The following is a 13,197-nucleotide window of genomic DNA, read 5'->3' as shown; positions in this document are numbered from 1 at the left end:
TATGCCTATCATCTTAGTGCCAAAAAAGGATGGCACATGGCGAATGTGTTCGGATTGTAGGGCCATAAATAACATAACCATTAAGTATAGGCATCCCATACCTAGACTAGATGATTTGTTGGATGAATTACATGGTTCTAAAATCTTTTCAAAGATTGATCTTAAAAGCGGCTACAATCAAATCCGTATCAAACCGGGTGATGAATGGAAGACGGCTTTTAAGACCAACTTTGGTTTATATGAGTGGTTAGTTATGCCTTTTGGTTTAACTAATGCACCAAGTACCTTCATGCGCCTCATGCATCATGTTCTTAGACCTTTCATTGGTAAGTTTGTTGTGGTTTACTTTGATGACATTCTCATTTATAGCTTATCTTTGAATGATCATAGGTTGCATGTTAGGCAAGTTTTGGAAACCCTTAGGAAGGAACATTTGTATGCTAACCTTGCTAAATGTATGTTTGCTCTTGATCATATAGAATTCCTAGGGTTTGTTGTGAGTTGTAAAGGGGTCCATGTGGACAAAACAAAGGTGGTGGCCATTCAAAATTGGCCTACACCGAAATCTTTGAATGAGGTCCGAAGTTTTCATGGGCTTGCTTCTTTCTATAGAAGATTTGTCCCAAACTTTGGTACCATTGCCGCACCACTCAATGACATAGTGAAAAAGGATGTGGTCTTTCATTGGGGAGAAGCACAACAAAATGCTTTTGATACTTTGAAAGAAAAATTGACTAATGCTCCCATCTTGGCCCTTCCTAATTTCACTAAGACATTTGAGATTGAGTGTGATGCTTCAAGCATAGGTATTGGGGCTGTTCTCCTTCAAGAGGGCCACCCCATAGCCTATTTTAGTGAGAAATTGAAGGGAAGTCATCTCAACTATTCCACCTATGATAAGGAATTATATGCACTTGTTAGGGCTTTGTTTACTTGGCAACACTATCTTTTTCCCAAAGAGTTTGTGATACATAGTGATCATGAATCTCTTAAATATTTGAAAAGCCAAAACAAACTTAACAAGAGGCATGCTAAGTGGGTGGAATTCATTGAGCAATTTCCTTATGTGATCAAACACAAGCAAGGCAAAATAAATATTGTGGCGGATGCTCTTTCTAGAAGATACACCTTGCTAAATCTTTTAACCTCTCAATATCTTGGTTTTGATCACATTAAGGAACTTTATCATGATGACCTTGATTTTTCTCTCCTCTATCAAGAGTGTCTTAAGGGAGGACACAAAGATTTTTTTATTCAAGATGGCTTTCTTTTTAAGGGAAAACGTCTTTGTGTTCCCCAATGCTCTATTAGATTATCTCTTGTTAGAGAAGCTCATGAGGGGGGCTTAATGGGACATTTTGGGGTTGCTAAAACTTTGGATGTGTTGCATGAACATTTCTTTTGGCCTCATATGCATAAACATGTTCATAGCTTGTGTGATAAATGCATAGCTTGCCGCAAAGCTAAATCTAAAATGCATCCCCATGGTCTTTATACTCCTCTTCCTATCCCTTCAATGCCTTGGGTAGATATATCTATGGATTTCATCTTAGGCTTACCCAAGACATCAAAGGGAAAGGACTCCATTTTTGTGGTAGTGGATCGTTTTTCAAAGATGGCTCACTTTATTCCTTGCCACAAAGTGGATGATGCATGCCACATTGCAAACCTCTTCTTCCAAGAAGTGGTTCGCTTGCATGGGATTCCTAGGTCTATAGTGTCCGATAGAGATCCTAAGTTCTTGAGTCACTTTTGGAAGACCTTGTGGGGCAAGCTTGGAACTAAGCTTTTATTTTCTACCACTTGCCACCCACAAACTGATGGTCAAACCGAGGTGGTGAATAGAACTTTGGGACAACTATTGAGATGCTTTATTTCGGGGAATCCTAGAGTGTGGGAGAATTTACTACCCCATGTTGAGTTTGCATATAACCGAGTAGTAAATTCTACCACCTCTCATTCTCCTTTTGAGGTAGTCTATGGATTTAATCCCCTAACACCTCTTGATCTTCTTCCTATTCCCCTTCTTGAAGATGTCTTGTGCAAAGATGGGGATGAAAAGGCTTCTTTTGTGAAAACTTTGCATAAAGACATCAAGAAGCGAATTGAGAAGAAGGTTGGCAAGTATGCTGAACTTGCCAATAAAAGGAGAAAAGCATTGTTGTTTGATGAGGGCGATTGGGTTTGGCTTCATTTGAGGAAGGATCGTTTTCCTACTCAAAGGAAGTCCAAACTAATGCCTCGAGGGGATGGACCTTTCCAAGTCCTCAAGAGGATTAATAACAATGCTTATGAGTTAGATATGCCTGATACATTCTTAGGTAGTCATACTTTTAATGTCAGCGATCTAACTCCTTTTTCTGTAGGTCTCCAGAATTCGTGGTCGAATTCTCTCCAACTCGGGGAGTATGATGGAGATCAAGCTCAAGAGAACATGGAGACCACTCATCAAGCTCAAGAAGAGGTGGAGGCACAAATGGAGGACGCCCATGGAGGTCAAAGTCCACCTCAAAGGATTACAAGAAGCATGTTCAAAGCCTTGGGAGCTAGAGGACATTTATTTTCTCTTTTTGTAGTGTCTTTAGTTGAAGGTGCTTAGAGGGAAACCTTAGAAACCTCTTTTGTTATAGCATCTTTTAGGATTTAGTTAGGAGCTTTAGGGGGGTGTATTAGTAGATAGGTGTAGAAGTAGAATAGGGGGTGCCAAAGTGAAGGAAAGGATCACACCTTCCTTGCTTGGCAAAATAAGCGCCGGTTCTAGTTTGAATTGGAGGGAATTTTGAATTGTTTTAGCTTTCATTTTTCAGCACCTTAGGCTATAAATAGAGGTGCCTTCCTTGTAAAATTCAGATTTGAATTCATCTAAAGAAACTATACTCAAAATTGGAGTGAGCATTTGGAGAGCTTTTGAGCTTCTACTCTAGTCTTATCTTGAAGGACCATGGTTTCCTCAAGTGGCGGCTTGCACACTCATCTAGGAGCATCCATACTTCTAGTGGCGTGATCATCCAACCATTCTTCCATCTTCATGAGCATTCTCTTCTCCTTCCTTTCTTCTTCTTCAATTTGTTCATGTTGCCTTGTGTTTTGAGTTGCTGTTGTTTCGGTTCTTCTAATTTTCCAGCACCTATATTCTGTTTGTTTCTTAATTCTGTTCGGTACATTTGATTTTGATTCAATTCTGTTCGGTCTCTTCTTTTTAAATTCCTTTGTTGATTCAATTTGACAATATTTGGTTCATCCAAATGAGTTTGGGATTTGGTACTTGTTATTGGTGAGTTCTTGACTTAGAACCATGATCCAACTTCTAAGAAAGTGCCTCTATATTTTCCAGCTCAAGGTGATTCCTCAAAGTGTCAAGAATCTTGTTCTATGTGGCTATTGGAATCACATCAATTTCTAAGACTGAAACTACTTTATACACTTGGTGTTTCTTTTCCCTAATACTGATTTGATCGTCGGAGTACAAACGGGCGTCAATGCGCCCTTTGTCTTTGCAGGTGAGAGATTCTTCAAATGAAGGAGTACGATTCTCAGGCGGAGATAGGAGGGCCAAAGGCTGCCATTCGCGTCAACCGGCGAGAACATTTGGCACCCACCGTGGGGCCTGTTAAAACAGGGTCCAACTCACAATCGTATTAAGAGTTCTTACTAAAAATATGAGGAGTACGAGGCAAGGATCTGCTGCGCCCCCAGGTACTGCACCTGCTGGGGGGGACAACATTACCATGCAACAACTCATGGAGACCATGCGCGCCCTCCAAGAGGCGGTGGGGTTGAAATTGCTGCATCACATGCAAATAACGAGGAATTGCGCAGAATCAATGAGTAACTGCACAAAACCAATGAGGAACTGCGCAGGAATTTACAACAGGCAGGAGAGCGCGCAATAGATGAGTGTGCCCCACCCATACCACCTAGGGCACACCCGATGCCGTTCTCTCAGGCGATTATGGATACCGCGTTGCCAATCACGTCTCTGGACTCAAAGGTCACCTTCACAGGTGTAGAGGACCCAAAGGCTCATCTCACAGCGTTCCACACCCAGATGATGCTTCCAGAAGGATCTGACATTGTGTACTGCAAGATGCTGATGAGCACATTAGCAGGCGCAGCGTTGGAGTCGTTCGTCAGTGTCCCTGACGGACACATCATTACCTTTTACCAGTTCACGACGCTGTTCAGAGAACAGTACCTCATCAACAGGGCTCCCCCTCGAATCTCCTACAATGAATTTGACATAAAGCAATACCAGGGAGAGTCCTTGAAAGAGTTCTTGAACAGGTTTGGGATCCAGGTGGTGAGGTTAAAACCCACAGATGAGGCCATGATGGTGCACGCCTTCACTAAGGGAATGCTATCAGGGCCTTTCAGTGAATGGTTGCTCAGGTATTACCCGAAGATGTTCAGTGGGATCAGGCGTTAAGCCATGGCGCACATCATCGCGAAGGATCGAGTCACGGAGAAACAAGGCTTCGTCGGTCATGTCCGACCTCGAGTGACAGGTTGACCTCAACCCATGACGGTGCACGAGGCGACGACAGAGAAGCAACAACCTTATGAGAGGCCTCAAACTGGAGCACACACGCCGAGAGACCCAGATCGCTATTCCTAACAAAGTGACGAGACTGAAGGTACCCCCAATGTCCGACAGAAAGATGGGGCCCAACAAGAACGCCTGGTGCGAATTTCACCAAGTGTATGGCCATCACATACGCAATTGCTTGGCCCTGGCACACCAACTGGATGAGCTAGTGAAAAACGGCTTCTTAAAGGACTCCCTCCAGGAGCCGCAAGAGGATCAGGCGTTGGTGATAGCCAGAATAGATCAGGGGCACGAGGTGTCCATTCATGGTGAAATCAACACCATCATTGGAGGATTTTCAGGAGGAGGATGCACCGCCTCCCAGTGGAAGAAATATGCACAAGAGGTGATGGCAGTAGAGGTACAGGAGGCAAATCAGACTCCCGATGTCGACCTCGTCTTCACCAAGGCCGATCGCCATAACGTCATACAACATGACAATGACCCAATGGTGATTTCGGTAGTTACAACAGGGAGAAGGGTGCATCACGTCCTCGTAGACCAAGGAAGTTCGACCGTGATGTTCTGCTCTAACTTCAACAAGTTGCAACTCAGTACCAGATCGCCGAAGTCATAGCGCGGCACCTAGACGCATTTTCCTGGTCTTCCTCAAACATGCCTGGCATAGACCCCAATTTCCTGTGTCATCGTCTCACCATGGACTCCGATGTCCGACCTGTTCGCTAGAGAACACAAAAATTCAACGAGGAGAGGCGTCAGGACTTCCGAGAAGAGACAAGAAGTTACTGAACGCTGACCACATCAGGGAAATCCAGTACCCAAAGTGGTTGGCGAACGTGGGGTTGGTGAAGAAGGCTAACGAGAAGTGGAGGATGTGCGTAGACTTCACAGGCCTCAACAAAGCCTGCAAAAAGGACTCCTACCCGCTGCCTAGCATTTACGCTTTGGTGGACAGTGTGTCCGGTTGCAGACTACTCAACTTCCTGGATGCCTTTTCTGGTTACAACCAGATCATGATGCACCCAAGGGACGAGTGCAAGACAACATTCATGACAGAGCTGTCTTGTTATTATTAGGTGCCACCTACCAGAGGCTGATGGACAGAGTGTTAGCACCCATGTTAGGGCGGAATGTCCAAGCGTATGTAGATGACATGGTGGTCACCTCCCAGCAGAGGGAGCAACATGTAGCAAACCCAGAAGAGCTATTTGTTAGAATGTATGGCCTTAAACGAGAGGGGGGGTGAATTGTTTAAAGGGGGTTTTCGAAAACTTTTTAAGCTAGAATGTAACTCTTTGCAAGAAACCAGATTAGGAATTCAGTTAGCCAAGAAACAAAGCTCAAAACAGCAAAGCACCAGAAAAACAATCGGTTGTTTCTTCGAAACAATCGGTTGTTTATACTAGCAAAACAACAACAACTGAATTTAAAAGAGTTTAAGGGAAGAAAGAGATACACAAACCGTTTATACTGGTTCATTCTTAAACCAAGAGCTACATCTAGTCCCCAGAATCCACTGGGTATTCCACTAAACAATTAATTACATATTACACACAAAACCACCAAAGAAGAGACCTTGATCCCCTTAAAAAACACACTTCCTTTGGCTCAACACACCCACCAAGAATGTTGATCTTGACAACCTCAAGAGCACACAACCCTTCTTGGCTTTACAACACCAAAATGTACAAAGTATTCAGAACGAATTACACTTGTTACAGAATGAACTGAAATCAATACAGATGTAATCATATTCCACTCTCTCTTGAGAAAACCAAAGCTCAAAAGTCAAAACTCAAATCTTGAAAGCAATCTCTGAAAAACTCAAATATGTTTTTCTCTTTTCTTGTTTGTTATAAAACATAAACAAACTATTTATAGCTTTCAAAGATTGGTCAAAGCATTTAAAACAGGAGCGCATTCAGTTTGAAAATCATTTAAAGCACACTCAACTAACAAAACAGATTATGTTAAGATTTTCAAACAAACAATCGATTGATTTCACAAAACAAGCGATTGTTTTGGTTTGACAGAAAGTCAACCAACCAAAATAGTTTTTAACCTTTTCAAAAACACCTAAGAGTAAAACAATCTGGGACAAAACAACATGTTGTTTTTCACTTAGTTTGAAAAATACTTTAAACTTAAAAGATTTGAAAACACTTAAGCTCTAGATTCAACAAAGAGTGGATTACAAAGATAAACTACCCAAATTCTACTCTAAAACACAACAACAACTTCAAGCAACTTCAGCCTTCCATCAAATGCTAGGATTTGGATTCTTCAAAGCTTTTGATCACACTTTATTCAACAATGTCCCCCTATTTGATGAAGACAAATCCCTGGTTGCTTGTGTTGGACTTGTTTGAATCTAAAGTAGTTCATGCAAAACAATTTTTAAGAAATATACAACATCTATGGCAGCAGGTTAGAATATCACATAAATCTTGTGTTTTGCTTAACCAAAACAACAGATAGAGGTTGCAGACCTTAAGACAACACAACATAAAATCTCCCCCTATTTGTCTTCACAAATAGACTATAAGAAGAGATAAAACATAAATTGTTTCACATAAAAAAGAATTTAAAAGAAATAGCAATAAAACTATTACAGAGCAAAAACAATCGGTTGTTTCGAGCATTCAACTGGTTGTTTTTCTTCAGTCATCCTTGCCATATTGCAGCTCAAAGATATGGTTCTGAACAGCTTCAATCTGTTCATCCAGGGTCTGAAAGCGAGTGTCCATGCTCTGGAATCTGTTGTTAATGCTCTGGAAATTGGTCACACAAAGATCATGGAGATTTCTTTGATTTTCAGCAAAGCCATCAAGTCTATCCACCATGTATCTTTCAAAAGAAGACATAGAAGGAATCTCATCCCCTTGATGTCCTGCACTTGTTCCAGCATCAAAGTTAGTTGCAGGTTGTTCTTCATTGTGGATATCCATATCAGTAGCTTGATCTTTTTCATCAAGATCAGCAGCTGCAACACTTGATGAACCACCATGATCACCATCTTTACTCACCCATCTTCCATTTATCTTGGTGAATCCCATCTTGCTTAGTGAACCATTGTTCACTTCTTGTGTTGATTTAACCAACTCAGAGGTTTCATCTTCTAGATTCACTTCAAAATAGAGTAAGAATTTAGAGATTAAAACAGCATAGGGATAGTGGTAGTCATTTAACCTCATGGATTTTTGCATATGTTCTTTGATGATATGAATCCAATTGATCTTGATCTTCTTCATGATGCAGTAGATATAAACAAGATCTTCTTCTGTTAAAACAAAATGGTTGCTCGCCCTTGGAGTTAGAATCCAAGTGACAATGAGAGCTAACACCCTTTCATCTAACTTTAACCCTCCAACAGAACAAGTTCTCACTTGTGCTTGTTGATTCTTCAAACAAATTTTGTAGTATTGAACCTTGTTGAAATCTTCCACAACTCCAAGATTACCTTTATTGATTCTAAGACCAACATATTTCAATCCAGTTACAGCAGCCCATAAATCATGGGTGATCTCCATGTCTACACCTTTAACATGTGAAACAGGGTTGTTTCCTTCAAACTTTAGGTTTGTGTAGAATACCCGAATCAAATTTGGACAAATGTTTCCCTTCATCTCCAAAAATCTTTTAAGCAACTGATCCTTGAGAAGCTTTCTCACATTGTCCAGCTTTTGGCTTTTCAACCAATCAAAGGAGGAAACTTTTGGATTGTTGATCACTTTTGTGCTTGTCTCAAAGCGATACCTCTCAATAAGCTCATTATCCCCTGAAAACCAGCCCTCAAGCCTCCCTCCTGACCTTTCTACCCTTGTTTTGATCCTCTTTAATGTAGGTGGTGATATGATTCCAATAACATGATGGAGATATGATATGAACATGTTATGGATTCAACAAGAGTTGGAATATGATTAGGCACTTTTTAAGAATTGGATTAATGTTCTTGTCATTCAAGAACTCACCAAAACACAAGTAACCAAGCCAAACTCTCTTAGAAACCCATTTTTGGACATATGAACTGATTGAAACAAGAAACAACACAAATGCACCGATTAAAACTCAAGGAAACACAATTAAAACCACAAGAACAACAAACCAAATGAAACTATCGAATAAAAACCCAAGACAAACAAGTTCTACAGATTGAAATATCAAGAAACAACAAAGACTTGTTTTAGAGTTTGTTTTGGAATGGAAATGGAAGAAGGAGATGAAAAGAACAAGGACACTTATGTGGTTGGAGCTCTTGGAAATGTGCACGCCACTTGAAGGATGAGTGGCTTCAAGATGAGTGTTGTTGTCGCCACTTGAAGGATGATTGGCTTCAAGATGAGTGTTGTTGCCGCCACTTGAGAGACCAAGAATTCACTCAAGATAAGACGAGAAGAGAAGAAGACACAAGTCTCTCTCAATTCACTTACCAATTTGGGAGAGGTTCAATACTCACAAAATCAATCTTATTAATTCAAAGACCTAAGCCTTCTTTTTATAGAGAGGAGGACCAGACACAAGTACAAGGGAAGCTTACAAGAGAAGCTTTGAAAGGTGACCTTCTAACTCTTCGTATTCTAGCGCCTAAAGGAGAGTGAAGAGGCACTTTTCTAGATCTTTCCTAAAAACTAACGCCTAAAGGTGCTATACAAAGGAGGTGTCTTAGTTTTCCCTCTTTAGCACCTTCCTAAACACTACTCTATATGTTTTTCAATTTTATACAAAAGAAACTATAAAGAAAGATATTAATTGGAGCCCATTCTTGAATGCTTGTAGTCTTCTTGTTGGCTTTGGGCTTGACCCTCTCTTTATTTATTTCTTCTTTAATTTTTTAGAAGACTAGAAGGAAGAACTTTAAATGTTTGGATGGATGGCCTCTTCCTCCATTAGTGAAATCCTCTCTTACTTGATCTCCATCAGGTGAAGTGGACTCCATGACAGTAGAAAAAAGAGGCAAAGGCTCACACACAAAGAGAGAAAGAGAAGTTGCAAGAGATGGCTCAATTGGTTGTTTTTGTGAAAGAAAACAGCTGCAACTGATTTTATAGCAAATCAGATACTTTCTTTGATCCTTTGGTGATTGTGGGTTTCAGTCTTCAAGATGAGAGATTGGTCCAAGCACTGCACAGAAAACGTTAGAAAAGAGCAGAAAAACACATGGTCAGCACATGTGATCTTTGACTAGACATAAAGGCTCTTGAATTTCCAAGATATGGAATATATTCCTTTATGACATCTTGTAACTTCCTCCAGAACACAATCAGAATTTCAAGACTGCTTTATTGACTCAAGATCCTTTCATTATTGAGATCTGCAATAGACAGAATGCACAGAGAAATTAATTCAACTCTTTCTCAGTGCTATCAGAGAAGAAACAATCAGTTGTTTCGAGGAAACAATCGGTTGTTTTTCTGCAACATGTTGACAGAATGTGATTTTCAAGCATAGACTGAGAAAGGTTTAAAACAGATGAAAATGCTCATTCTGGAATGAAAAACAGAATGAAGAACTTCAAAAGACACAATATAATTGATGTTTAAGAACTTGTATAGATCTAATACACAAGCATGAACTCAATACTAAAAATAAAATGCACCAAAGGATCAAAAACAGAAACACAAAAACTGTACTCAATTAAGAAAAAAACAAAATCAAGCAACTAAAATTACAAGAAAAGTACTACAAAGAATTGTTGACATATTAGGAGAAACATGACTTGACAAAACATGTATGGATTCAAAAATTAAAATGACTCAAGCATAATGAATTACCAACAATTAAAACAGCAAGAAAGACTCAAAATAAAACAGAAAACAAAATCACTTATCACAAAAACAGAATCAAAGTGTCCAGCAACTCAAAAACAATTTTGCACACAACCATAGCTCTAGATACCACATGATGAGTTGGATTGACACTAACAAGATACACAACATTTAAGGAGGCTTAAGGTCATCTCAATGGAGGATAATGCCATCTAAAAGAGAAGCCAAACTCATTGAACAATGAGTGTCATGTCCTTATCAGAAACACTTGGCGGAATTGAAAGGAAAACAAGAACAAATCAAAAACACAAATAGAAACACAATTGAAATATGTAATTAACTAAAACTGGACAGAATTGAAAGAGGAAACATATCTATCGATTAAAATCATCCAAAGAACACAATGAATCGATTAGAAACTCAAGAACAACATAAGAACCAAACTAAATGGTACAAATTGAAGAACAGGACTTAAAAGTTGAAACTACCGAATGAAAACAGCAAAGGAGACGAAAATGATTATGACTTAGATGGTTGAAGACCGATTGGAATGGAATTGGAGAATGATCATGCCACTTGGTGATGGCGTTCCAAGATGAGTGAAGGAAGCCGCCACTTGTAGCTCTCCAATGGCACACAAGATGAGACTATGGTAAGGAGATCAAAATCTCACAAAATGCTCTCTCAAAATGAGTAGAGTTTCTCTATATCAATTATCCAAATCTGAATTTACAAGAGCCCAACCTCTCTATTTATAATAGAAGAGGGCTGAAATGAAACACAAATGAAACTCAAAGTTCCCTCTACATTCAAGTGCAAATTGGCGCCATCTAGTCATGAAGTAAGTGTGACTCCTTTCTATTTTCAGCACCTCCTAAAATGCGTCTACACCCACTAACTATTCACACTCTTTATTTAATATCCATACCTCCTACAACTATACAAAATTAATTCAAATGATGTTATTTTATTTAATGCTTCGCCTTGCCCCTCATGGTTTGGACTTGGGCTTTCTTGGGCTTAGGCTTTGGGCTTGGGCTTCATCTTTTGCAAAGAATAATAAGAAGAACTTTAAATGATTTGGCCCTTGTCCATTTCTTCTATTAATAGCATCTTTTTGATTCTCATCACTTTGTCTTGAGGCTGTTCTCATAACACTTTTTGGCCTCCTTCTGATCAGACTTGATGGCATCTTTTTGATTCTCGTCACTTTGTCTTGAGGTTGTTCTCGTAGCACTTTTTGGCCTCCTTCTGATCAGACTTGATGGTGATCACCGTTCCCTCAAGGGAAGGCAACTTCATCTTCATATACCTCATAGAGGCTACTGCTCCAATCCTGTTCAAAGCAGGCCTACCCAAAAGTATGTTATAAGCTGAGGGAGCATTAACAACAAGATACCTTATGTTAACAGTGCGGGAAGTTGTGCCGTTAGTGAAGGTTGTGCTTAGCTCTACGTGTCCACACACCTCTACTTGGTCTCCAGCGAAACCATATAAGCAGCCATTGTAAGGCCTCAATTGGTCTAGGGACAATTGTAGCTTGTTGAAGGTCGACCAGTACATCACATTGGCCAAGCTTCCTTGGTCGACGAGGACACGGTGTACCCTTTTTCCCACTGTCACCACCGAGATCATCACTAGGTCATTGTCGTGTGAGACCACGTCTTACAGGTCGCCCTTGGTGAAGACGAGGTCGAGCTTGAGGGTCTGGTCTGACTCCTTCGTCTCCACTGCCATCACCTCTCTGGCATACTTCTTGCGCTGGGAGGCTGTGCATCCTCCTTCTGAGAACCCCCCAGAGATGGTGTTGATTTCCCTGTGAATGGGCACCTCGTGCCCCTGATCTCCTGTCGGTGCTGCTGTCGTCTGAGCCCCATGCGGCTCTTGTAGATAGTCTTTCAAGAAGCCATTCTTCACCTATTCGTCTAACTGGTGCCCCAACGGTAAGCAGTTGCGCAAGCTGTGGCCAAAGGCTTGGTGGAACTCACACCAAGCGTTTTTACTAGGCCCTAGTCTCCTGTCGGTCTTCGAGGGTGACTTCAGCCTATCCGCCACGTTAGGGATAACAATCAGTTCCTTGAGTTCCACTCGAAAGTTGTGTCTGATGGGTGCGTCTTCCCTCGTCCGTGCCCTACTTTGGGGCTTCCTCATCTCATGTGGTTGTTGCTTTCCCGGGGCTTTCTTCTCTGTCGCAGCCTCGTGTACCCTCATGGACCGAGGTTGATCAGTTCCCCTAGGTCTGGCAGGGCCAACACTTCCACACTTTTCAGACAACTCCTCTTCTGCGCCGATGTGGGATACAGCTCGACGACGGATCTCATTAAACGTCTTAGGACGACACCTTATCAGGGAATCACTGAAGGGCCCTGACAAGATCCCACGTGTGTACCACCATGGCTTCATCTGTGGTGTGCAACTTCACCACCAGCGCCCCAAATCGGTTCAGGAAATCTTTCAAGGGTTCTCCCTGGTACTGTTTTACGTCAAAAGGAGGGGGAGCCTGGTTGATAACGAACTGCTCTCTGAATAGGTTCGCAAAATGGTCGAAGGAGGTGATGTGTCCGTTAGGAAGGCTGATGAACCAGTCCAATGTTGTGCCTGAGAATGTCCTTATGAACAACTTGCAGTGCATGGCGTCCGTCCCTCCTAAGATCATCATCTGGGTGTGGAAAGCTGTGATGTGGGCCTCCGAGTCTTCAACATATGTGAAGGTGATTTTCGACACCATGAAACTAGCTGGTACCATCGTATCCATAATTGTCTGGGAAAAAGGCATGGGGTGAGCCCTAACAGTAATAGGTGGGTTTGCCTCATCGTTGGTGCGCTCCCCCATGCACTTCAAGTCTCTGTGCAGCTCCTCATTGGAACGTCACGGCTCTTCATTGT

The 13,197-nt window shown here is 41.3% G+C and overlaps 1 protein-coding gene across 1 annotated transcript; it reads left to right on the top strand.

Moving 5' to 3' along the window:
• Positions 1–3,952: 3,952 nt before the first annotated feature.
• LOC137815824 (uncharacterized) lies at positions 3,953–4,426 on the top strand. The gene has a single exon (XM_068618937.2). The coding sequence runs from the start codon at positions 3,953–3,955 to the stop codon at positions 4,424–4,426; it is 474 nt and encodes a 157-aa protein (XP_068475038.2).
• The last annotated feature ends 8,771 nt before the right edge of the window (positions 4,427–13,197 follow it).

Source organism: Phaseolus vulgaris, chromosome 1 (assembly GCF_051622355.1).
Source record: "Phaseolus vulgaris cultivar YP4 chromosome 1, ASM5162235v1, whole genome shotgun sequence".
Taxonomy (NCBI): domain Eukaryota; kingdom Viridiplantae; phylum Streptophyta; class Magnoliopsida; order Fabales; family Fabaceae; genus Phaseolus; species Phaseolus vulgaris.
This window is presented reverse-complemented; position numbering and strand designations above follow the sequence as displayed.

What these genes read in the sequence shown, in the direction of transcription:
- LOC137815824 (XM_068618937.2), top strand. Translation starts at nt 3,953, where the DNA reads ATGGATACCGCGTTGCCAATCACGTCTCTGGACTCAAAGGTCACCTTC.